The sequence below is a fragment of the Drosophila teissieri genome, chromosome 3L, assembly GCF_016746235.2.
Source record: "Drosophila teissieri strain GT53w chromosome 3L, Prin_Dtei_1.1, whole genome shotgun sequence".
Lineage (NCBI taxonomy): Eukaryota > Metazoa > Arthropoda > Insecta > Diptera > Drosophilidae > Drosophila > Drosophila teissieri.
The window spans coordinates 12,747,594-12,774,119 of record NC_053031.1 but is presented as its reverse complement, the minus strand read 5'-3'; the positions used below and the strand labels follow the sequence as shown (position 1 = coordinate 12,774,119).

Genomic DNA, 26,526 nt, shown 5'->3' with positions numbered 1-26,526 from the left:
TTCTCACAGCTTCTTTAAATGATAGCTTCATTAGCTGGCCATCAAAGTAATGGCCAAAATGATTACCAGAACAGGGCCAGCAACTTCTGGAGCAAAAACTTCCGAATTGAAAAACTGAGCAAAAGGCAGAAATTTGCAAAAAATGAAGCCATAAACTGCGCTTAGTCCGACATCCTGCAGGACCTCCTGCCATTCCCCCCGTGCAGCCACCACTTCTGTCCGCCACTTGAGTGCTAAAAGGCGCAATGATAAAATATTTGCCCGACCAGGGCTAGTAAATTTGTTGGCTGAAAAGTTGAAACAGCTAACAAAATGCAAAAGGAGACGAAGAAAGGCCGAGCCGTTAGTTGTTGTTTTTATTTAGCTGTTGCGGCTAAAAGTTTTCCCACTTTCCACAGCCAGGACATTGGCCAACGGAAAGTTGGCAAAAAATAAAAATGCAAAATGCCCAGTAAGACGTATTTATCAACATAATTACATTTTTTAATGGCCCTTTAAGCCGCAAAATGGCAAAGCCGCAAAGCAAGATAGAGTCATGGCGCCAACTTGCCACATCATCTGCATTCTTTCCTTGCTGCCAACAAATATTAAGTCAATTTGGGTGGTCTTAGCAAAAGGTTGTGAAATATTTCTTAATAACATAGTTTTACTTCGTGTCGAGCTTTCGCATCTTTGCATTGGAATCAGCCAAGTTTTATTATTTGTCCTTTAATTAATACCAAGAGAGAGCGGGGTGGAGTCTACATCCTGAATCTCAACTCTCTGACGGACGGACAGACGGACATGGCCAGATCCACTCGGCTATTGATCCTGATGAAGAATATATATACATTATATAGTCGGAAACGCTTCCTTCTTCTTGTTACATACTTTTCCACGAATTTAATTTTAGTATAAAAATTAAATAATAGCGCATCCGATTATTAAACTCATATAAAGGTATATTTGCTTGTAAAAATGTATACTATTGGTATATTTTCCACGACCATTCTTCAGTGTGTTGTTTATAAATCAGTGTATTCTTTAGTCAAGAGATAAAGAGTTAAGAGAATTTGCTTTGCTTTGCATTCTCTTTGTTTTATAGTATACGCGATTGCATGTTTATTTGAAGAATAGCAATCAATGGATTTCTACTAAAAACCTGTTTGAGTATTAAATGACGTAATTTTTGCGTGCTACCCGAAAATTTGTTCAAATATGTTTTCAACATAAAACTCTTTGTGTGGGTTATATATATATGGGTTATATATACTTAAAGAGATTTACAGAGAAGTCCGTTCCAAGGAAAGAGGGAATACATTTGTTGTTTATGACAAATAAAAATTGTCGAAATTTCAAGAATTTTATAATTCATACACAAAAAATGAACCTATTTCTCACATATTACACTTTGTTAAGTAGAAAATGGGTGTTTGGGAATAGTCACAAATGAGGGTATTGCATGTTCGTAGTCACGATAAATGCCCTTTATACCATATCTCTCAAAGCCATGTATATATTAACCGAACTCGGAATGCTCAGAGTTAGTTCCCGGCACATTGGCTCTCCGGCAGCATGTGGAGAATTCTGTGTGGGATCGTCGTTCTCGCGGCGATTGTGAATCCGCTGGCGGAGGCAAGGGAAGTCCGCCGACGAAGAGCAGTTAAGCTGCAACTGGACAACTACCTCAGCTACGATGGAATCATGGAGTACCTGGATCAGCTGGCTCTGTCGCACAGTAGTCGGGTGACCCTAAAGGATGTGGGCCGCACCTACGAGAACCGAGTCCTGAAAATGGCGATGATAACCAATGGAGATGGACGTCCGGGAAAGCGGGTGATATTCTTGGATGCTGCCCTCCATTCGCGCGAGTGGATGACTCCCGCCGCCGCCCTCCTTACCATCCATAAGCTGGTAGTGGAGTTTGAGGAGAATGCCGATCTTTTGGCTGACTACGATTGGCACATAATGCCACTGGCGAATCCAGATGGCTACGTGTATTCACGCAATACGGAACGCTACTGGCGCAACACGAGGACACCGAATGGAGGCAACTGTTTTGGCACCAATCTGAACAGGAACTTTGCAGTTAACTGGAAGGTGGGCTTTCCGCAGCTAGAGGATCCCTGTGACGAGAACTACGCTGGCAGTGCACCATTCTCGGAGGTGGAGGCACGTACGGTGCGCGACATAATGCACAGCCTGGTGGAAAGCAAACGGGCGGTAATGTATCTCTCACTGCACACGGCAAACCGATCGGTCTTCTATCCTTGGGTCTACGATACGTATGTTGGAAACAAATGCTTAATAATTTATAATTTACTTACATTACTTACATTTTATATAGCGCACCAGTGTCAAACCAAAAGGAGCACGATGAAATCGGAAGGTTTGTTGCTAATCGAATTGGGCAAAGTACGGGCACCTTTATAAAGACGTGGCAATATGCTAAATTTGCCGGAACATTTGGTGGCACCAGCATGGACTATGCACTGGTCGCGGGATTCCCACTCTCCTTTGTGTTCGAGATGTCGGGAGTGGGACAGGATCAGGTGGAGTACAAGTTCTTTCCCCCCACCAGAGATATTCGGCATCTGGCTGAAGAGTCCTGGACGGGCATTAAAGCGTTTGCCGAGAAGACCATTGAGATATATCCTCCATCCAGGGTGATTGCCTACAACCCAATGGTTGAGCTTCCCCTAAACGCAGCATCACGGAATCGTGGATTTAATTCACTGCTTGGAACAGTTTTTATTTTTTTTATATACCTGACCAACGTTTAAACTAGACGTTTTTGCCTCGAAGTCTTACTAAGCCAAGCTGCCTATATAAGGGAACAAAAACAAAAGTTATCTAAAGCTCTTATTGATAAACTGTATTTTTTAAATTATCTTGTTTCGTTATCTAGCTGTAACTAAGTACATTTGGTTTATAAAAACAAAATTAAATTAAAGAATAATAATTATTTTTTACACGAATGGTAAGCTCCATTTGCCATATAAACGCTTTGTTTCTTTTTTATTCTTTATTATCGGGCATTCCGCGAGAAAACACTTTCCTCCTTGCGCTCTTTAAAATATTTTTAATATCCAGCAGGGGAAACCCGTACTGGCCTCTCTGGCATTACGCATACGCCTCGTTGTCCGCTTGTTTGCACTTGCTATCAACGTGACTTGGCTGCTTCGCTGGCGTGGAAGAGGGCAGAGTTTTCTTTCGGGTGGGGAAACCCGCATATCACTTGCATTGTCCGATACATTTCACATGCTGCAATTAACGCAACAAATTGCATTTTTAATATGCAAAATTAATGCGGGAAATCTTTCTGTGCGCGCGCGGACCAACCGAAATGCAACGAAGGCGAGATATATCCAAGTATTTTATTTATAACAGTCATTGTGAAAATTGTGAAAATTGAAAATTCACATTCACTGTCTACAATTAAAAACACTTTTCGCCCCCTCCTCCTCCTCTTGCATGTTGGTGGCGCACTGGTCTGCTGGATATTGTGGATATGGTGAGTATTTAAAATAATAAAATGCCATTACAAAGTCAAAGTTGCCTGGCCCAGGAAGTCGCTGTTAATTAGTTTTTTCGAAGGGCAGCTCTTGGCCAGCTGACGAGTCGTCGCCCAGCCATCTATCTGTTCATCTAGCCATTCATGCACTTTCTGCGCGGGAGTTGGGTCAAACGTTTTAATTTCCGCACGAATGTCTCTAACGGAAATTACTTGAAAAAACAAGAAAAATACACTTCACCACCCAGGGGCGGGATGTCAATGGCCTGGAGGGGCTTCTCGCTATCTTGTCCAGGGGCTGGCAATAATTACTACAAATGCACGAACTCGTACTCAATAAAGCCACTCAGTCTCGCCGACATTAAGTAGTGTGCGCAGATTAGCGCAATTATCGCTCTCGAGCTTCGCCAGCTGCACTTTGAGTTACACATGAGTCCTACTCCGATTAGATATACTATAGGCATTTCGCTCGCGGATCGCTGGAATCGTTCGGCTTCGTTGGCGATTCAGAGTGAAACATGCTGCTGTTTCTGCTGGTTGTGCTGCTCTGCGGCGCGGGCTGGATCATCCATCTTGGCCAGGCCGATCGGCGGCGCAAAGTGGCCAATTTGCCGGGTCCCGTGTGCCCACCACTCATTGGCGCCCTTCATCTTATTCTCCGGCTGAGCCCAAAAAGTGAGTAGCTGCTCAAAAAAGTATACATGAGCTCTTAAAGGGGGTGGAATATTCGCCTGAGATCAGAATTGTAATTTATATACTAAACGATTTAAATATTTAATATTTAAAAAATAATAAAATCAATAGAGTTCTTATATTTTATTGCCCCTGAGCAAATATTCTAACCAAGTTAAGAACAGCAGATTATAATCTTATAATTATCAGAAATAGATTTACAAATCTTGAACTTCAAAAAGTTTACATGCACTTTAAAATGTATCACGTTTTGTAATATGTATGTCGCATATGTATTACTCATAAATGAAAACTGAAAAGCTGTTCGTGACTGCTGCTGTTTTAACTCCCTGATAAGAAACTACGAGGTTTCATGTTTTTTTTTTTACATTTTCACGCTACCGGCTCTGAATAATATAAATTTGATGTCAACCGGTTTTCCTACAACCAGATCAACAATAAAATACATCAAATAAGAATAAAAGTAGCATTTTACTTAAGCTAGCAAATAATACATATGCACTTGGATCGTGCATAGTGGAAAACTTTGAATGGCTTATATTATCACCAATTTTTATTGGTACTAATTCTAAGTATGGTAAGCAATTTGAAAAGAGAAGTACTTAATCTTAAGCTAATAATATGTTGTATTTTGAACAAACATTAATCGTAGATTACTTTAGAATCTCACGTACTATCGCGAAGCTATTAATGAATGGTCAATGGCTAACAAGATTTCTTATCAAAGAATTTCTGAGCAGAGAAAGAAATAAATTGCATATCGGTTCTACTCATATAAGAATATTATATATGCTTTTTCATTCGTTTTAATTGATTTATTTTATTTTATTTTAATATAAATAAATCAGCTTTTCTAAAAGTGGGTCGAGAGTACGTGCAGAAATTCGGACACCTTCAACGAGTGTGGATCTTTAATCGCCTGCTGATTTTGAGTGGCGATGCGGAGTTGAATGAGCAGCTACTGAGTAGTCAGGAGCATCTGGTGAAGCATCCGGTGTACAAAGTACTTGGCCAGTGGCTGGGCAATGGATTGCTCCTCAGCGATGGGAAAGTGTGGCACCAACGCCGCAAGATCATCACGCCCACGTTCCATTTCTCGATCCTTGAGCAGTTTGTCGAGGTATTCGATCAGCAGTCGAACATTTGCGTCCAGAGACTGGTGCAAAAGGCCAATGGAGATACCTTCGATGTGTATCGAAGCATTTGTGCCGCAGCATTGGACATAATAGCCGAAACTGCTATGGGCACCAAAGTGTATGCCCAGGCCAACGAGAGTACACCATATGCTGAGGCAGTCAATGAGTAGGTGCCCTATGAAATTAATGGGATAAATAGTCATATTTGGTAATCCCTCACAGATGCACTGCTCTGCTAAGTTGGCGATTCATGTCGGCTTATCTGCAGGTGGAGCTGCTTTTCGCCCTCACCCATCCCCACCTGAAATGGCGCCAGACGCAGCTCATCCGCACGATGCAGGAATTCACCATCAAGGTGATCGAGCAGCGTCGCCAGGCTTTAGAGGATCAGCAGAAGCAATCGAAATTGGTGGCAACTGGCGATGAGGATGTGGGCTCCAAGCGGCGCATGGCCTTGCTTGACGTGCTGCTGATGGCCACGGTGGATGGCAGACCACTGACCAACGATGAGATTCGCGAGGAGGTGGACACGTTCATGTTCGAGGGTCACGATACCACCACCAGTGCCTTGTCCTTCTGCCTGCACGAGCTATCGAGGCATCCCGAGGTGCAGGAAAAGATGCTGGAGGAGATCCTCAGGGTTCTGGGCACCGATCGAAGCAGACCAGTGACCATTCGGGACCTCGGGGAGCTCAAGTACATGGAGTGCGTCATCAAGGAGTCGCTGAGGATGTATCCACCTGTGCCAATCGTAGGGCGTAAATTGCAGACTGACTTTAAGTACAGTAGGTTTTTTATTTATTCTTAGTTTTCAAATTGGTCCCTAGTTTAATATGTTTGTAAACTCTTTTCAGCGAATTCCGTGTATGGAGATGGAGTTCTTCCTGCTGGCACAGAGATTATAATCGGAATCTTTGGTATACATCGCCAGCCGGAAACCTTTGTTAATCCCGACGAATTTATCTCTGAGAGACATGAGAATGGAGGTCGCGTGGCTCCATTTAGAATGATACCATTCAGTGCGGGACCCAGAAACTGCATTGGTCAGAAGTTCGCCCAGCTGGAGATGAAGATGATGCTGGCCAAGATTATCAGGGAGTACGAGCTGCTTCCGCTGGGTAAAAGGGTTGAGTGCGTTGTGAACATCGTTTTGCGATCGGAAACGGGCTTTCAGCTGGGAATGCGAAAGCGTAACAGTAACTAAGTACTAACTAGCTTAAGTTGTAAAAATACACAATGGGTTTATAAGGTAATATCATATTTTTAAGGAATAGTTGTACAATTAAAGGCTTTATACCAAAATTTTATTAGACGAAAATGAAATGGATTTTCCATCTACTTCGCGTGGCTTTAGTGCCAACTGAAAGCCATTTGATGATCCCATTATATGTCGCAAGTCCAAGCGCACCTCATCGCCATAGGGTAACAGTTCAAAGTTGGCCAAAATGGGAGCCAACATTGTTTTCAGTAGCTTCATACTAAACTTTCGCGCTGGACAACAGCGAGGACCAAGACTGAAGCTCAGGAGTTCCGGAGGTGAGCCTAAAAATCGCTCCGCATCAAAGATATTCGCTTTGGGATATCGATTCTCATTGCGCTGCAGTTCATAGAGATTAATATAGACCTCCGAGCCAAAGGGGAGATCTCCGTCTCCCACGATACTGTGGGCTGTTGGAAAGCAAATTAGGTTAACACACTCAAACAAAAATATGTTACTCATACGCACTGTATGCGAAATCTTTCTTGAGTTGCCGCCCAACAATCACCTGTGGCGGGTAAAGACGCATAGTTTCTTGCAGAACAGCTTCCAGGTAAGGTAGCTTATCCAGGTCCCATCCTTGATCCTTGATCTGAGCCAGCTTTAGTTCCTCCAAACACCTTTGCTGAACCGATGGATTTCTAGCAATTGTGACGAGGCAGAAACAGAGAGCTGAACTGCAGAGCAGATAGCCCAGATAATTACTGGTGTTTAGCTCTCCACAGATTTCTTCAGTTGTAAGTTGGGGATCTTTACTCTCCACAAGAATTTCCAAAAGACATTCATAATTTTTCATAGGTATTGACCTTAACTGAGACATGTCCAAGCCATTACCAATCTTCAATTGCTTTTGACTTTGGTGACTGGCCATGAGATTCTTGTGTTCCTCATTTAGTCTTTTTATTAATCGATTCTGACGCTTTCTCATAAAGGGAGAACTCAGCCAATAGTTAAATCTGTTTGCAGACTGTAGGCTCAGAAAACGTTTTCTATACACCTCGGATAAGCTGCAAAAGATACAAAAAATATGGGATTAATATTACCTTTGAGTAAGATATAGTATTACTTACTTTTCTAGATTCTGGGAATACTCCTCACTGGGTTTGGCACCACAGGTGATCATTACTATTAGATCCAAAACCATTGGACTCACCGTTTCCCAGATATCAAACACCTTTTGATCTGCCTTTTCCACCAATTTCTGTTGCAATTGATCCGCCTGTTGGCGACTTAAATCCATCAACTGCTCCGAGTTCCTTTTGTCAAAAAGACCACTAATGAGAGCATGTCGCTTTTGCCACTGATCCGACTGACACATGAGAACACCTCCGCCCAGCCAATCCTTCATCAGCTCATATCCCGTCTCCAGATGTGTGTCACTTTCCAAAAGCTGTCTGCTGAGCTCTAGATCTGCCAGGGGAATGAAGAGGCGATGGAAGACCCAACAACGACTCAAGGATCCATATTTGCTAAGGTATTTGGTGCTGCGCTTGAAGAAATCTGCGCGGATTTGTAAGAAAGTATATGTGAAGTCCAGTAGCACTTACTTTTCGGCGTTAGAAATAGCAACTTGTGCATTGCTCCCATCAGTGGCCAGGTAAAGGGTCCCTTCAGGTTTTTGATCAGCGATCTCTGCCGGCGGGTCCTGAAATAGTTGAAGGCCGAAGCCAGGCAGAAACAGACGAATGTGGTGGTCAAGATCATGGTTCCAACTGAGCCAAAACGCCGTCCCCGTTTGTCTATGCTAATCGCAGGTTATCGCAATCGCCTGCATCTATACTATCCACGCTTTATGGTCGTTCGAGGGGCAGTGCTAATCTCACAGGGGTCTTAAATTTCACTTAATCTTATCGATGCTCCGACCCCCTTGTATGTCAAAAAATAACCAAGCGATAGTAAAATCTCCGGATAAGCTAAGATAAGTTTGCTATATTATTCTTCTCTATAGTATTTCATGATCAAATTAAATGTGCTTACAACGACAGAAAGATATATCTTGATTTTTTTTTAAAGTTTTGGTTTTTAAAACCACTTTTTCGTAGAAATAAAAACATTTAGATATAAATAAATAAAATAGCAACATTTTAGTTTGGTCGCTTGCAATGAGTTCCACAAAATGTTGCGTAATGTATCAGCAACATGTTGCTAGATAATATGCAAACTAAATATATACAATATTAATAAAAAGCGTATAATAAATATAGATATAAATTATTAATATTATTTATTCATAAATTTAAATAAAGTGTATATGGGCTGGCATAATTTGATTCTAAGCCCATATCTCAGTAAAGCGAATTGTAAGCTTAGAACTTAAGTAAGCGAGCAAACTTGATTGGCCAAGTCGAAAATTGCCAATACCCATTGGGGGTTGGGGGTTGGGGTGTCATAGATAATTGCGTCATCTGTGCCATAAAAGATACTAGTCGCTAATAAATATTTAAATACTTACCAAACATTTATGGCTGCTGAGCCGGGTGACACGATTCGAAACTATTAAACAAACCAATTTGGGGCAATCGAGTGGGTAGGACAGCAAAGGATGAAGGACGAAGGACGAACGCCTTGGGGCCATAAGCAGCTGTTGTCCCGGCGAGCAAACAAATCTTTTGTCTTTTGCCCCTTTGCGGTTGCCGGGGTCAACGGAGAGGGTTGGTCAACCCTTTCAGGTTTCAGAAGTTGCCAGCACTCGGACTGTCAAAAGTACATTTGCCTTGGTTACGCCACAGAAATATCCCCCAAGCATGTAATGACAATATCAGCAATCCTTCCTGCCCTCAGACCACCACTTCTGTATATCTCTTGTATCTTGTATATATCCTTGCCCTCGGGGAGTTGGCAAAACTGGGGTGTTCCTTCAAACCGAGCGGAGTTTGTTGTGTTCCATTTTCATTTTGCGGCGTTGATGAAACTTTAATGACACTCCGCACGCATTCAAGTGGCAAATGGCATAAGGCAAAAGGCAAGAGGGGCCATGTGTCCAGCTTCGGGTTTTTGCTTCCAGCCCCGGCATTTTTCTGCACAATTTCACTATGAGGCAACAAACAGACAAAGCCGGCTAATGGCGGCTAATGAAGCCAGTTTTATTGGGGATTTTGTGGGCCGTTGAACCCGGCTAGAAGCACTCGGAAGCTCTGCAACACCGAAGTTCCCAAGTTGGCCATAGTGTGTGCATGTATTTATGAGGGCCAGGTATTCAGGCATTCATACGTCAATGTCACGAGTCGCAAGTACAAGGACTCTTCGGCTGGAGTCGAGTGCAATGGCCACTGGTTACTGGTTACTGGCCACGTGACCAAACACCAAACAGCAAACACCAAACATTCCGTTCGCCACCGTCTCGCATATGCAAATGAACAAAAAATTTGATGACAGCGTCGCCGGTGACAATGAAAAGTAAGCGAACTACAAAGCCGACAGGACAGGAGTGTTACGCAAAAACACAGAAATAACCAAACAAGAGAAATAAGAACAAAAAATCCGAGACCGACAAACGGCGGCAGGACAAAAATCCTTTCACAAGCCTGCCGAATATGAGCTCCTGCGAAAAAAATGTAAAACAAAGACATTGCAACCATTTACATTCCCATTGTTCGCCGCGGCGGCAGATACACGTTCGCAAAAAGTGGCAGATAGTTAGATACAGGCATAGATACACATGCTTACAGTGCGAGTCATAATCGATGGTCCATGTGAATATGCTTAAATATAAATGCTGTACCTAAAAGAGTGTTTGTTTTTAAAGGTGTATTACTGTGCATACTATAAAACAGATTAATAACTTCTTTCAGTTTTTTGTAAAGTGGAACTGAAATATTTGTTCAATACAAGATTTTCTAATTTATTTACTTATTAAAAAACATTTCGAGTTCTTCGTGTAAAACCAATTTTTTAGGACGCAGTGTAGGCTTGCCCCTAAATTGCAAATGCAGTCGGTCAGCCGGCAAGTTAGAGGCAGAAAAAAAGCAGAAACACACATGGAAAGCGATGACAACTGAAGTAGAGGATATGGGCCGAAAGGACTTAAGGTCTAGCAGTTAGACAATAAAATTTATATAAGTATATACAAACAACCCATGTGATGTAGTGCTAATGTAATTAAAATGGGAGATTGTTCTTCAACTGGATTTCCTTATATTTAATTGGGATATAAGTAACAAGATTGTAAAACTGCTGAACGTACTAAGTTTCAATAAAAAATGAGTTTTTATTCACACATTTGTATAATATTTTGCATAAGAAATAACTAGTGTAGAGTATTGCAAAACCGTGCAGGCCGAAGTATTTTCCGCCGAATTCGACGTTGGCATTGTGCTTTTCCTTGCTGTTGTTGGCCACTGGAAGCATTTTGCATGAATTGCCCATAAAAATGATATGCACATCAAGATTGTCTGATGTGAGTTCAGCGATAAGCGTGAAAATTTGCTTACTGCCAAAGCTCATACTGTCTACATTTCGAGAAACTTGAATGTGAAAGAATTCCCCAATTATAACAGCTAATCAGAATGAACGATACTTGGCTAGACATTTCATTTGGCCACTGCAGCTAAAAGGTTTCCATCAGTCTCAGACACACGCCCCCCGCCCACTAACCTGCTGTTAAGCCACCTCTTAACCGCCACCCCCATTAACCATCACCCATTAGGTACCGCCCATTATGAGCTGGGGCTTGGATAATAATAGTACTATTAATGCACAGAGAAAAAACTAAAACGAATGCGTTACTTCATAATAAAATAGGTTAATACATAATATAGTTAATATAGTAAAATTCAGTTACTCAATAAGTGGATTTTTTAAAGTATTTCCGATACTTCTTATCCATGATAGCACCCAATTATAACTTTGAAAACGATAGTGTCGTTCGTAATTACATTTTTATTAAAACTTAAGTGATGTGGTATTTTCTCTGAATGAAAGCATCCACACACTGGCATATTAATAGTCCGCATACCTTTTCCTTGGTCCCCAAGACCCCATTTTCCGCTTTCCCAGTTGTCATATGTCAGGCGGCCGTAATATTACGAGCTGATGACTGCGTTATGATTACTGTCAGCGACAGGCACTCAATGAATAAGCAGATGAGTGAGTCTCAGTCTCCCAGCTTTTTCGTGCCTGTGGACTTTTCACGCATTTTCCGAAGCGAAAACCACACACCACCCAAAAACACCCACTCGCATCACCACCACATGTGACTTGAGGTGCCCCGCAGCGGCAACAACTTTGACTCGGCAACAATTTATCACAGCCAATTTAACCACTTAAGTGCGAAAAAGGTTTCAGCAGACTGAACTTAACGTGGCTCAAAAGTGAAGTACATACTACATTGCATGTGAGATAAAGTATTGCATGAATTTCAGGCTGCAATCTGGAAACTGACCACCGAATGTTCGAGTGTCTGCCGGCGGCATTTATTTGTTTACAATCTGTTTGCGCAAAAGCTGCCGCAAGGCTTAAAAATCTGCATTTGCATTTGCATTTGCTGTCTGACACCAGCCGGCTGGTGATTGTGAGGAAGAAGGTGGAAGAATTTGAGGTCCTGGTGCGAATGCAAGGACTAATTGAAAAAGCTAGTTTCCATGGCAGTGCATATTTTTCAATGCAATTGGATTTTATTCACAATCACATATTTTTGTTGATAATTGACATTTTATTCTAGCAAAAAAATCAAATTATATTATTGATTACTTTTTTATTTATTGACCAAAGGGTGACTGCTTTTAATTAAACTTACTAAAAAAGAAATGTAGAACAAATAAACTAATTATCTTTGCTTGTACTTATTACTTGTGCCCTTTACTCGTAGAGTAAAAGGGTATACTAGATTCGTTGAAAAGTGTGTAACGGGCAGAAGTATGCGTTTCCGACCTTATAAAGTATATATGTATATCTGGCCATGTCATTTTGAATGTTCTGATAAAAATACTGATAAATATAATTGCAAAAAAACAAAAAAACAATTTTCGGTTAAAATCCAAAAATTAATAAAAACAAGAGAGAACGCTAGTTCCCCGACTATCTGATACCCGTTACTCAGCAAGTGGAATTGCGAAGGAGAATCTTCAACACTGACAGTTTTTGTCGGTTTGAAGGCGTTAGAGTGGGCGTGGCAAAAAGTTTTTTGGCAAATCGATAGAATATTACAAGACTAATACAAAAATGAAAAAATATCGAAACATTTTTCAAAAGTGTGGGCGTGGCAGCTTTGGGCGGTTTGTGGGCGTTACAGTGGGCGTGGCAAAAAGTTTTTGGCAAATCGTTAGAAATTTACAAAACTAATACAAAAATGAAAAAATATCGAAACATTTTTCAAAAGTGTGGGCGTGGCAGCTTTGGGCGGTTTGTGGGCGTTAGAGTGGGCGTGGCAAAAAGTTTTTTGGCAAATCGTTAGAAATTTACAACACTAATACAAAAATGAAAAAATATCAAAACAATTTTCAAAAGTGTGGACGTGGCAGTTTTGGGCGGTTTGTGGGCGTTAGAGTGGGCGTGGCAACATGAATCGACAAACTTGCGCTGCGTCTATGTCCCTGGAGTCCGTATGTTTAATCTTAACTTTCTAGCTTTCGTAGTTCCTGAGATCTCGACGTTCATACGGACAGACGGACAGACGGACGGACAGACGGACGGACAGACGGACGGACAGACGGACATGGCCAGATCGACTTGGCTATTGATCCTGATCATGAATATATATACTTTATATGGTCGGAAACTCTTCCTTCTGCCTGTTACATACTTTTCAACGAATCTAGTATACCCTTTTACTCTACGAGTAACGGTATAAAAACTGGAAAAAAATGAAAATTCTTTTTTGAACACTGTTTGATTGGAAATTTAACTACGAACTCAACGAGGTATGACATTCCATATTTGGACCAAGATTTCGAATGTTCTGATCAAAATACTGATATTTAAATCGCAAAAAAACAGAAAATCAATTTTCGGCTAAAATCCAAAAATTAATCAAAAAATTGCAAACAATTAGAAAAACAAATGAAAATTCTTTTTTGAACACAGTTCGATTGATAATTTAATTACGAACTCAATAGCGTATGACATTCCATATTTGGAACCGCATTCTCTTGTATTTATTTATCGCTTGATCGAGCTGCAGATTGCTGTCTTCTTGGGCCGCTGATTCTAGTAAGATAAATAGCTGGTTACTTTGAAATCTCAGAAGCAGAAAGCACCTACCTCTCCAGAATCATTTGAATTGTGCTGCGCTTAAGAATGAACAGCACAAATACGATTACACCGGAACCCAGATGGAAAAAATTCGGCACCCGAAGGACTTGCTGCCAAACATTGTGCCGCTTGACCAAGTAGGTTATTACCTCAAAAATCCCAGTCCCACCCATCATCACCGACAGACGTAGGTATAGTAAGAAACTATTGTTGAATAATGAAATTAGAAAAAGTATGACAGAAAAACTTAAAGCTTACTCATAATTCTTCATGCACTTTTGCTGCTGTTGGGTAGAATTTTTCACGCTACTCTTAACCTTTCTTATGTGAATCACCGTCAGGATAAACGTGAACACATTGAATAAACTCAAGATTAGCATCGGGCCATATAGGTATATCATGGCTGACCAGTCATAAGCTGTAAAGGTGAAAACCATTACTAGTTCTCTACATTGATTTACCCTAAAACCCACTGTTTATCCAACATCTATATAAGCCAACACCGGGAATCCAGTTCAGTTTGTCGGGCCTATCCTCCCAAGCCCAATCCACCAGATATGTAATTGCCGTCATGATGGCAGGTGTGCCCCAACCATAGACATTATAGGCCAGAAAGTGATAGCGAGGGTCATCCCGATTGATCAACCTCAAGTTTTTCCATATATGATGGCTCATAACCGAGAGCCAAAAGTGCGAAGCCAAAGCAAAGAAATAGTTAGTGTAACCTGTGAAAGATAAGCGCATGTTTCAAGTCCAATTTCGATATGGAATGAACTAACCTGCTAGAGAGCAAATGTTAATCAACCAGTTCAAATCTCCTCCTGCCCAGATAAGGTACTGCACAAACTTACAAAACACATAGCATATGAAGCACTTTCCGAGCAGATTTCGCAGCTTCTTTATATAGAGATACACAGTGATTGTGAGAATACAGCCCACCATGGAAATAGTACCGACTGAACAAATCAAAGTTTTATATTCTAGATGCTCAAATGAGATGAGATACTATTTAATTACCCTGAGGAACGGCTGGCATCGATCTAGGTATGTATACATGTTCCAGAATCCATATGAAATTCAGATCCTCGAAACGGGGATAGAGGCAGTACCACTGCTTGCCCAATGTCCAGTTTGCAGCTTGGCTGATCATAAAGCTGCCATTCTAAAGAGATCGAGTTATATGAAGAAACCTCAAACAGATCAAAACTGAACCTCATATAATTGGTACTGATCTTGCTGCACCGTAACAACCTTTTCGCAATACCGAAACTCATTTCGTAGAACAATCATGTCGGTGAGAAGGTGATATGTTTTTTGCGATCCATCCTGCAAGGTGATCTTCAAGTGCGGATTGAAACGCTTCAGATTCTCTGTGAGGCCATCGCTACAGCGACTGTTCGGCAACATTTTGTTGCGGGGACAGCAGAATCGGATGCAGAGTTTCAGTTTGCAGATACACGCTCTCAAATGAGTCTTCACTGGCTCCTGCGATCCGTCCGCCAGTTGCCTAAATGCGTATAGACCCGTGAGGTGAGCAGGAATGGTTAGCCCCTCGTACGCATATGAGTTATTTAGTTTTGGGATATGAGATATATCCACAGTGTCAAAATAATCACATTCTGGAATAACTGCCTCCGATTGACCTAACATCGCGAAAACAATTATGGCAAAAATATTCAAACGCATTCTGTGCAAACTGTGTGTTGCGACTGAACTCCATGAGCATAGCTCACTCAAATCCAAAGCTCTTTATCGGTATCATATTTTATTTTATCGGTCTTTAATTGTTTTATTCTTCTTATTCGGATTGCAAAATAAAATCGTAGCTTATTCCCCTGAGTTTTATTATCAAAAAGTGGTGAACGTATACAGTACTTTATAATCACACATTTAAAATATGAAAACAAATCTGAATGGTCCCAAGAAATTCTATTTCATTCAGTAAGTTTAGACCATCGAAAAGACAGCCAGTTTCATTTTTTCGTTTCAGATCCGACAGTGTCCGTAGTTTTGTTTACAAAACTGAATTCTTAATGAGACGAATTTAATTCTTAAAGTAATGTTCATTTCCTTGACACTTTCGGGATGCTGTTTTTTTATATCTGCGTCGCTTTGGCAGTTTAATGTGCCTGAGCTTAAATGCGAATCACGACCAAATGCGAATCACGACCTAAAGGGCTTCAACTGAATGGCACCAAATCGGCTTTCGTTGCTCTCCCTTTCAGTCATTTACACATATGTGTGTAAAAGTGCGAATTCATGTTTTGTTTGACAAAATCTGTATAAATCTAAAGACCGAATGCCAGCAGTCAGCTCAGCTCAGCACAGAGCTCTCACATCGCAGGGATTAAATGGAAAATGGCAAATGGGTGGGTGGAACAAGGAATACAACGAGGTATTCGAAGCCATGCAAATGGATTGCTTTGGGGCCTCTGGGGGTCAAATGGAATTAGCCGCCATTTTCAGGGGTATAGATGGGGAGAGGGCCAAGGACCAAGGACCAAGACGCGAGCACTTGTTGCTCCGCACAAACCATTTTTACACTCATTAAAAATTTGCATAATTACGGCTGCCTGCCAGCTCATTAACACTGCCGAGGTAGACAGGACTTAAGGACCCAGGACACTCGTAACCAAATGGGTTTTTCAGAAGGCCGCGAGAATGTTGAATTATAAATGCATGGAAATTAAAAACAATTACATGATATTCCATTTTCCGCCCACGGCTCGTCCATGTATTAACAAATAAAGTGCCCATAACGATGCTAATCCTTTAAGCCACACCAAACTGTTAGCGGGTGTGCGCCTCTCCACAAAAAGAGGGCGTGGCTGTCAAAAAAGGGCTATCAATTTGCATTGCGTTTGGCTCATTAGCGTCGCTGCCACTGACCACTTGTAAATTTGGCATGTCTATATGGGATGTTCGGAGAATTTATAGCCTTGTGGATGACATTAAATCGGAGAGGATTGATGCTTTTCCTGTAATATGGTATTGTAGAATTTTTCAATGTATACATTGTAATAGGAAGTATGGGAAAAGTATATAAATATATATTTACTGAATGAAATTGTATTCATTCATTAATGGAGCAGTAGTACTTCTTTATCTCCTTCTTTTCAAACTATATTCCTTTTTTAGATAGATTTTCCAGTTTAAAGTTTTGAACTCTATGAGCACACCTCGTTGAGGCCGCCATTTGACAAAATAATGCGGTTTTGCTACTGCTCGATGGCTCGAATAAATTCGAAAAGCTTGAATTACAACGGCAAGCAGGGAAATATTTATATAAAATATTTTCAATGAGGCGGCTCTGGCCATAATAATATGAGTAATTAAATGTCAATAGAATTAAGCCAGACAAAGTGGCACAAACATTGAAATGGAGTAAACAGTAATCTCAACGAGCAAAGCCAACAAAATATGTGTGTATTTTTAATAGGAAACAATATTTAGTTGCACAATAATTTGAGACTACTTTGATTAACTAATATTGATTTAAATTCCGGGCATTGAAGTGCCGCTGTCGAGTGAAGAAACCAACTTATTGCCCAGAATTGCTGAATTTGCTGGGGAAATTGCTGCGTCGCTAAGCCGTAAGTCCAACAAGAAAAATCACTTTTCTCCGCCAGACGGACAGGGATTTTTATTTTTTTTTTGGTTTTGGGTGGCTTGGGATTTGCTTGCGATTTTCCTACGGCTTTGCCGAATGATTCCCGCTTAATATGCCAAACACAATTTGACTTTTATTCAATATGCAAAAGATACGCGTCAATTTGTTGCTTGTCTGCAGAACTTTTTAATCTGATCGATATGCACTTCTCCATCCACTCCGTCGACTCTTTAAATCTTCAATTCACGTGGCTGGCATTAACTTCTGGCGTCTAGTGGCAACATAAAAGATGTTGTGGCCAGATTTATGTTGGCAGTTTTACAGTCATTTTGAGCACCAACCCGCAGAACGGCTACTTAAGCCAGTGAGCTCGCGCTGAAAACTTTTGCAACTATTAAAGTCTTAAGTAGAAGTGGATAAAGAGAAGCTGCCACAGTCAGCAAACTGTAAATGCATTTCCACCAACAGCAACAACAACAATGATATCACGTTGCAAGGGAAAACTTTTCCTGGACTGTTGTTCTACTTATGCGGCCTGGCCAACACTTTCCGTTTGTTCGTTCGTTGGTTTGTTTGTTTCTTTGTTTGTTTCTGCGAGGACAAGACAAAAACTGACTTAAGCCCACATTGCAAGTTTGGTATGGGTGTGTTCTTGAGTGGGTCAAAGGGTGTGTTGTACCAGGTGTGCTGAATAAAGAGATTAGGGATTCTAGTTCAGAAAGTATACAGAATATCAGTTAGAAGTCTGGAGTATGAATAAATGTAGCATAATGTAGTAGGTATCATTTAATCAAAAGTCTTTAGCTTTTCTATGACTCATGATCAGGATGCAGCTTTAAAAAAAACCAAACATTTATGAAATCAGCTTATAGCATTTATTCAACCTTCAGTTACCCATAAACATACATTTCCACCTGATACTCAACACCTTGTGGTTTAAAACTTTATCAAAGTATTAAGAGCACCTGATAACACTTTTCCCATTTCTTTTGGGGGCTTAACATTTTTTGACTTATGGTAAAAGCAAACGAAATGTCAAATGATTTTCCAATTCCCGCCGCCAACCGTACTTTCCCATAATATGCACCCTCTTTAGCCTTAAATCAATGTTGACAAAAGTTTTATTGGATAAGTTTGTTTAACGACAAGCAAGAGTAGACGCACACAAAAGGGCAGGTAAAAAGGCAAAAGTTCTTGCTATTTTGCTGAAAAATCAAATTGAGCAAAAGTTGATCTTCAAACAGGATAGAGCCAATGGAAAATGAGCAGTGCGGGGTGCAAGGATGCTGGAAAAGTTTTTTTTGCAAAAATCGTCGGACGCGGCAAGTTTGCAATTTGATTTGTGTTCAATGTGCGCGCAATTGATTAGGCATTCTGCGAGTTCATGAATGTCCACTTTCGTGTAGAGCAAATCAGTACCAATTTTATGATATTTGTTGTACGTTTGTACTATCACTTAAGTTTCAGCAAGTCGCTCAACAATTTCACAGCATTTCACAAGGCTTAAACACGACAGGCTAATCTCGACGAATTTAATGATTTAATAGATGTACATATATATGAACATTATATTATAATATTTCTTGTTAAGTACTTGAATTCATTATAATTTTCGCTGTGTGCTCATCTTGGAAGTCAGCCCGGTTATCTCCATCTGGAAGCTTGCCAAGCTCGTGGCCCACTGAAACTTTGCGGCAAGGACTAACAACTGTTGCAGGACTCGCCCGGATTGCGAACTTCACACCCTCGCATGCATAATGGCATTGTGGTTTTCCGGCCGCAGACTCCTGCTGTTTAATATGCTGTTAAATTGCATTAAAATTTGAAAAGAGTTGGCTCTGCTGCTGGTTGGCTTCCTGATAAGCGCATTACGAGCTACAATTGCCGATAGTCGTGCTTTCTCATGTCATTCGATGAATAACCCAGGAAAACCGAGCTTGCCTCTTCTTCAGTGTCAGGCGGCAGTAATTGACTGGCAAATAATTTAATGCGAAATCATGGAGTGCCACGCCCCCGGGGCGGCAGTGTGTGTTGCACATTTAAAATGCAATAACCGGATTAGATTGTGTTGTTGTCATATCGGCGTGTCCTCTTTGGCCGCACTCCGTTGTTGTGCTGCATGTTACTCTCGTATTTATAGAGTTTTAACGCAATCGCAATTTCGGTTGACATTTTGCGCTCTCGGCCATTTCCCACTTTCCACTTCCCATTTTCCAACTTGCCAACTTGCCCCAGCCTCTGGCTGTCGATAGACGTCGTCTACAGGTAGTCCGCCCCCAGAAAGTACCTCCCCTTCCACCTGAACCTGAAATCTCTCCCCATCCCGTAAAACCAGGTATATATATGCCCCATGCCCCCACTGTCTGCTTTATGAAAAATGCATTTCGTCTGTCGTCGGTGGTCCATGAACTGCGTAACTGTGGCCGTGTGGCTAATATTATTTCATTTGGCTTTTGAAGTTGAAGTTCCCAATTCACTGGGGCATTGGCAAATATCTATTCAATTTCTATTCAATTAAGTGGCTTAAATGAAATCGCCCTTATTGGCCACTAAATTTTCCATTTGTGCATTTAATTGACATTTAAAACAAGAGAGAACACATTAGTCAAGTTTCCCGACTATCAGATACCCGCTACTCAGCTAGTGGAATTTTATAGAAATAAGGAAAATAATTAATAAAATTTAAAAATATTTGATTTTCTAGCTTTTATAGTTCCTGAAATCTCGTCGTTCATACGGACGGACAAACGGACATGGCCAGAGCAACTCGGCTAGTGAGCCTAATAGTTTTTAACGAATCTTGGATATCCCCTTTGCTCTACTACTAAGGAGTATAATTAATTGAAAAAGACAAGTTATGGATTTTACGAAATATCGTTGGCCATAAAAGGCCAATAGGGACTAACATTTTTCATTTCTGAGGAAAAATGTAAGGAATACCTAATGAAATCAAGTAGAGTGCTAATCAAACTCGGGAATAAATCCCCTTCAAATTGTTATTTTTTTTTGGAAATTGTTAAAAAAAATCTTTACATCCCGCTTGACATAAAAAACTTTGACGAATAAATTTCATAATTTTGTGTGCCTTCCATCAATCAAAAATGTGACATCTGCAACACCTGTGGCTGTGCAAGCCGCAACATCCCTATATTTTTCCATTCTTTTTCGGGTTGGTGGTATTGATGTTCGTACAAATTAAACCGAATGCAAATAAGTCAATTTCGAATGAAACACGAAGCGAAATTAATGTGCTACAAAATAAATACGACAAGATAAATGTTTTTGCCACTGAGCGGGTGGCAAGTAACAAGATAAACTGATGCCCGGAGTATCTCACGGATGCGGGTTGGTGTACTAATAAAAATACACGGACACGAGTCCTGCGAAGCGTCCTTGTGAAATGTGTGAAAAACGCTTTTGGCTCTAGACGTTCGGGTGTATGGATGTGTGTGTGTGTGTGTGTGTGTGTGTGTTGGAGTGAGTGTATGAGTGCGGCACGTTTAGCATTTCAAAAGGCGTATTGTTTATTTTTTCGTGTTTCCCTTGTGTTTTCACATTCAATGTTATTTATCTGCGTTCTTCCTGCCCTCCAAAAACTCCTACGATCTTTCCTCCTTTGTAACCCAAGTTCACTTTCCACTCGCCGCTTTTGTAGTTAACTTCTTTGTAGTTTCGTTTGCTTATTCATTTCCTTTTTCCCCACATATACACATGTACACATGAAAAGTTATTTTTTCATCGCACAATGAAAATGAAAATGGGTGTGCGGCGAATGAGCGCAAAACTGGAAAACTTGTCACGTGATAAACTCGGAAAGCAAAAGAATGTCACGTACTGAGAAGCCCAGCGCGACAACCTTTGCCACTTAAAGTTTTAAGCTCGCAGCGCAGAAATATGTTTTAATTCCATAATCAGCTTGCACTTGGCCAAAAACCCAAAATCAATTCCCCATTGTTACCCCACTGTCCTGCCAAAAAAAAAAGAAAAAATACAAAAATAGGGAAAATCCCAGCATTTTGGGACGACGAATGCTGGTCACGTAGAGTTTACCCCCTGGAAAAGTGGGGGACAGCTGTTTGGGTGCACTTAGCATTGCTACATAATTTCTGATGGGGTCATTTTAAGAATTATGAATGCCACGTGACTTCTGCTGGGCAAATAAAAGAAAATGAAATCCGGAAATCAGGCAACAGGACTTTCGGTGTTAAGCTAAGATGACATAATCGTTTCTCAGAAACTGAGTCAATTTGAAAGTGGGATATTGACTTTCGGCGATTTTTTAAATGGAAAACTTATTCAAATTTAGAGCCTGACCGGAAATTAAAGAATTCGCTCTTCATTTATTCTAGATAAGAAGGGATCTACTTACAAATACAAATTATCAACAGAAAATACAACTATTTTTAGTTTAAATTCTGCAAAGACTTTGTATATGCTCATTTGTATAATATTTATAATGACTCCAGGATATTTCAGATAGGTAACTAACTAAAGAGCTTAAAATTTTTGTAATTATTACCAGATACTCTGCATATGCCGCGTGGTAAGAAATGTCCTTCTGTGATTTTAAGCCGACGATGGTAGTTTCCCCGGCTTGCAGGTGCAATTTAATTTATTTCGTCTGACCTGCGGGAAACCTTCGCCAGAAAAACACCTCGGTGACCGGTCAAAGGTGTCGCACATAAACCATTCAATCTGACAGCCAGCTGGGGAGATATAGTATACGAGTTGGTGGGGCTCTACGAGTATATACATATGTGGCTTCTGAAGTGATATTGCAAAGCGATAGACAATGACAATGCCCAAACGTTGACCGCAGTCAAACTTTCGATTTCACTTCGTTAACGTGGCGAGTTGGACACGTTTCCGCCCCTCAGCTCACCTTTTGCGTGTCCTGCAATTTATTTTCCCTGCACATTTGTAGAGAGCACATTTCCCCCACGCTCCATATTCATTTCGGTGGTGCAAATTGCGCACGAAACATGCGAGTGGTGAGTGCACAAAACCAATTTGTAATAAAGACGACGCTGGCGAGGAAAAGCGGGAAAAAGCGCAATGCCTTCATTTCATTGTTCATTGTTGCCATACCCAGTGCTTCAAGGAGTAGGGGGTATACTGTAGTTGGGAATAACTGTAGGAACATTTTTTTTATCTTCTATCTATATCAATATGTAATCTGTAAAATTCCATACCTTGGCTATGATTTCTATACTTTCTTTGCAGCTTTTCTGAAGTTCAACTACTTTGGTTTCGAGCATTTTCTCTTTCAGGTAGCTTACAAGCACTTTTAGCACAATTTCTCACTTCTTTTAATATAAGACATGCAAGTGCTGGATAACCTTTAGTCGAAATCTGCGTTCAGTTCTTTGTGGTGTCCTTAAGCATCAGGGTGATGGCCCGGAGTGGGATTATGCGGCATCAGAAGATGTTGACACATCACGCAGCCGTCCAGGCATTTGAATGTTTTCAATTAACTTTATGTAGATAAATAGCCGCAACTAGCCCCCAGTTGACTGAGCCTTTGACTGAGCCGTTGGAATTGCCAGAGTTGGCTTTAAAGGACGAAGCCGAAGGACGCAACAAAAATGAAACATTGCACGGCTGTAAATTACGCCAGTGGCGAGAGGGGATAAATGGGGGGGTCTTTGGCGGAAATTGCATTATCAGCGTCAAAAGGCAAAGGCATTTCAGCTGCAAACGCCCAACGCAGCCCAACGAACTTGCCCCTTCCACTGGTGGCATGTTTTGCCGCCGGCTGCTGTTGCCTGCCACTTCCTCCTGCCACTTCCTGCCCGCCGAGACAATGAGTTGTGATAGCACAACTTTTGCAGCGGCGTCGCGCGTTGCGCATAATTACCGTTCGGGCGGAATGCGAATGGGAGCGGCTGCTATGGGCTGCTATGGACCGCCTTTACCGCCCGCCCAAGACTGATGAGCTGTTTATGACTTGACGCTTTCGCAGTGCATTTAATACCGTTATTGTGGCGCATTTGTAACTAGCAGTTAATCACAGTGCACAGCGCCAACAGAACTTTCTACTTTGCCATTTTAGTTTCACTTACCAATACTACTGCGACATTGTATTCCTTTGCAGCAGTTGGTACTAAGATATAATAGATTTTTTGAATGAAAAATATATTTCCCCAATTTTAAGTAGCTACCATCCGAAATTTTGTTCTCTGTGCTGTTGCAGCTGCAAAATGGATTACGCTCACTGGCCATTGTTCATGGTGTTTATATGAAATTTTAATGAATTGTAAAGCCAGGACATCTTGGAGCAGCACACATGTGCCTTCGCCTTCGACTTCGCCGCTCTATCAGACAAACATTATCGCAGTCCCTACTTCAAGTTCAATAAAGTTGAGTGCCTGGCACAAATGGAAATTTTACGCATACCCATCGAGGCGAAAGGAAAGTGCGGGAAAGTGCCCTTTAAAATCACTTTATTACGCCGGCGTGTCTGTGGGTGTTTTCCACCCCCCAAAGTGGGCAGAGGGGAGTGGGGAGTGGGGGTTTGGTGGTGGACACATTTGTTGGGGGCGACAATTTATAAGAAAATTCCAGCATCGAACTCCGGCAAATGTCTTTTGGCCGATAATACATACATACGACATACACGGCACACGCTTTAATCATGAAAAATCATATTGAAAGCTCATGCCCTGCACATGCTGATAGCGGGAGGCGTGCGCCAGATAGTGGGCGTGGCAGCCATTAAATGAATATTTCAACAAATTTGCTTTACAAGTATATATTTAAGAGCAGCGCCAAACGAGACTCTCAATTCCACACACAAAACAGCTGCACAATTTCCGTTGGAAACTTTGGACTGCAAAGTTTTTGTGTGCGACTTTTGACAACAACAAGAACCGTGACATTTGGTAGGCGAAAAATAAGTTTGGACAAGACCCTACTCTAAATACCCTAACTAACTACTATAGATTTACCAGTCACATATGGAGATTGTTAACATTGAAGTGAATATGTATCATTAACAATATAATACTACAAGATTATACTACTTTTATACTACTACATTTGAATGCATTTTAGTAAGTTCTGCTTTATATATTAATGCTGCATATTGTATTGATTGTATTGTTTATTGATTATATTATTAAATACTTCTTCTGTGGTTTCTATGCCCATTTGCCCAAAATACCCTTCTTCGACAAGTTGAAAGTTCTTGCCGCATGCATTTCAATTGCGTAGCCGTCGACGTCGTCATTTACATGGCAAGTCATTGGACAAAGTGGGCACCCCGCCGGCTGGATGGCTTGCCACCCGGTGGCATGGAGAGCATCTACCGCCTGCTTAGTGTCTTACATCTCTTTGACTCTAATAGATTTTAATCAGCCGCAGGACATGCGCCCGGACGACAAGGACAACGACAACGACAACGTCGACGACATGCTGTTATGGCCCCCAAAAATGCCAGTCCAGCAATCCAATGAGAAACGCCGGCGGCCGATCAGCAGGCCTCGTCTTTAATTATGCCAGTTTTGGGGGAATTAAAAGAGAAATGAAATACTTATTTTTTGGCATTCATATCTTTGTTCGCATTTAAATTGGACTCCACCAAAACGAGGGCTTTGTTCGTAGCTAAAGGCTTTGAGCATTTCTGTGTGTAAAAGTGCCAGTTTAGAGAGTGTTTTTCCACACAATTTCCCGGCCAAAGCCTTCGGGGCAGCGCACACACCTCTAATGAGCCACTTCACATCCTTGAATTCTGTTGCATTTTCCAGCACTTTGACACGTTTCATTCGCTTTCTTTTTTCCGTTTTTTTCCCATCCAAGAAGGGTGTGTACTTTTATTTGCGTAATTGGCCAAATGCTGAGTGATGTGGCCAGCGTCTTTATGGCTGAAACAAATTTAATGCCCTTATCGGCATCCGTTCTTGGCCATAAAATGACCCGGTTTTCCGCTTTTCCACTCTTCCGCTTTTCACCCCACTCCGTACAGCGTTTCCATCGCCAATAAAAGTGTCAAGTGAAATGCGTGTAATGAGCATCGGACTTCGGTGGGGACCCCCTCAGTTCTGCTCTCTGACTTCTGACCGAGTGGGAAAAGTGTTTTTAAATGCAAAGTATCATTATTTGTGGGCATCGTTAAACTTCATTTAAAGCTGCGCAAATGGAGCCAACAGATGTCCCCGGCCGCGGGGTCACAGCCTCAGCTCCTGTTGGCGCTTATCTTGTCATTGTCATCTTTATTGGCTGCTATTATCGTCCTGCGGGTGTCCATAATTCCGCGTGTAATTTGATTACCCACACAGCCCACAAATTGCCACGCCCGCCGCTATCAACAACAACTTCATCAGCACTTTGAGGTCACTTTCATGGGTGGAGACGTTTGTGAAGATTAAAGTAGGAAAATTGGCATTTAAGCACAAGCATCGATTATTACAATTACAAATAATGAACCGAGCTATAGGTATGCTGAATATAAACTAGATCTGTGGTATATTCAATATATGAAAGTGAAAATATGATTATCAACGTCACTTTGCATGGCTTTTGTCTAATAGCCCAATTGAAACTGTCGAGTTTGCTCGTGCAGGTACATACAGAAATTAACCGTCAGAATAGAACATATTATCTGCGGGCAAGTGATAAATGAATTAGGTGTTTAGAATATATATACATCGGACTTCCTGATACCGATAAGCCCGTGTTAAGCTGGAACCAAACGTGGATGAGGTCCGCAGCTAAATCTGGAGACAAATTCTTACACACTATCCACATGACTATCTTAAATAGGCAGAATGTTATCATTACGAACATCAGCTGAAAGAGACTCAGAATGTAAATATTTTTGATTCAGAAGAACATACTAAATTACCTACCGCTCTAACTATAAAGATTGTATCCATAAGCGTTCCATAAACTCCAAATGTCAAAGCCAGAAGTGCAATGAAGTTTGCTACTAGGTTTATGTTTTTGGCTATCTGATGTTCCTCGACTGTTGAATTCATACCATAGAGGATAACTTCCATAATATTAGTAGCCTGCGGATTTCATTAAGGATATTTGTTGAATGGCAGGTAAAGTAACCAACTCACTATGATAGGAATTATTGTCATCAGCAGTCCGATCTTAACAATGAAAGGCCGGCAACCGCACATCCTGAATTTTATATGAGATTCAA

At 41.1% G+C, this 26,526-nt stretch overlaps 5 protein-coding genes across 5 annotated transcripts; 2 read left to right on the top strand and 3 right to left on the bottom strand.

Annotated features, from left to right (window-relative positions):
• The first annotated feature begins 1,542 nt into the window (after positions 1–1,542).
• Positions 1,543–2,943, top strand: LOC122616486 (carboxypeptidase B). Its single transcript, XM_043791949.1, has 2 exons — positions 1,543–2,264; positions 2,327–2,943. Exons 1-2 carry the CDS (start codon positions 1,555–1,557, stop codon positions 2,760–2,762), a joined length of 1,146 nt encoding a protein of 381 aa, XP_043647884.1. The 5' UTR covers positions 1,543–1,554; the 3' UTR covers positions 2,763–2,943.
• Positions 2,944–4,011: 1,068 nt separating this feature from the next.
• Positions 4,012–6,631, top strand: LOC122616484 (cytochrome P450 4d8). The gene is made up of 4 exons (XM_043791946.1): positions 4,012–4,168; positions 5,035–5,488; positions 5,545–6,107; positions 6,177–6,631. The coding sequence occupies exons 1-4, from the start codon at positions 4,012–4,014 to the stop codon at positions 6,524–6,526; spliced, it is 1,524 nt and encodes a 507-aa protein (XP_043647881.1). The 3' UTR covers positions 6,527–6,631.
• LOC122616485 (probable cytochrome P450 316a1) lies at positions 6,485–8,410 on the bottom strand. Its single transcript, XM_043791948.1, has 4 exons — positions 8,128–8,410; positions 7,651–8,080; positions 7,049–7,587; positions 6,485–6,990 (listed from the first exon to the last, which is right to left on the bottom strand). Exons 1-4 carry the CDS (start codon positions 8,282–8,284, stop codon positions 6,614–6,616), a joined length of 1,503 nt encoding a protein of 500 aa, XP_043647883.1. The 5' UTR covers positions 8,285–8,410; the 3' UTR covers positions 6,485–6,613.
• A 5,261-nt stretch (positions 8,411–13,671) lies between these two features.
• On the bottom strand, positions 13,672–15,454 carry LOC122616660 (probable G-protein coupled receptor Mth-like 6). Its single transcript, XM_043792195.1, has 7 exons — positions 14,981–15,454; positions 14,786–14,930; positions 14,548–14,724; positions 14,242–14,493; positions 14,027–14,186; positions 13,778–13,972; positions 13,672–13,723 (listed from the first exon to the last, which is right to left on the bottom strand). Exons 1-7 carry the CDS (start codon positions 15,452–15,454, stop codon positions 13,672–13,674), a joined length of 1,455 nt encoding a protein of 484 aa, XP_043648130.1.
• Positions 15,455–24,656: 9,202 nt separating this feature from the next.
• Positions 24,657–26,504, bottom strand: LOC122617215. Its single transcript, XM_043792962.1, has 4 exons — positions 26,441–26,504; positions 26,225–26,386; positions 26,040–26,165; positions 24,657–25,977 (listed from the first exon to the last, which is right to left on the bottom strand). The coding sequence occupies exons 1-4, from the start codon at positions 26,501–26,503 to the stop codon at positions 25,900–25,902; spliced, it is 429 nt and encodes a 142-aa protein (XP_043648897.1). The 5' UTR covers position 26,504; the 3' UTR covers positions 24,657–25,899.
• Positions 26,505–26,526: the final 22 nt, after the last annotated feature.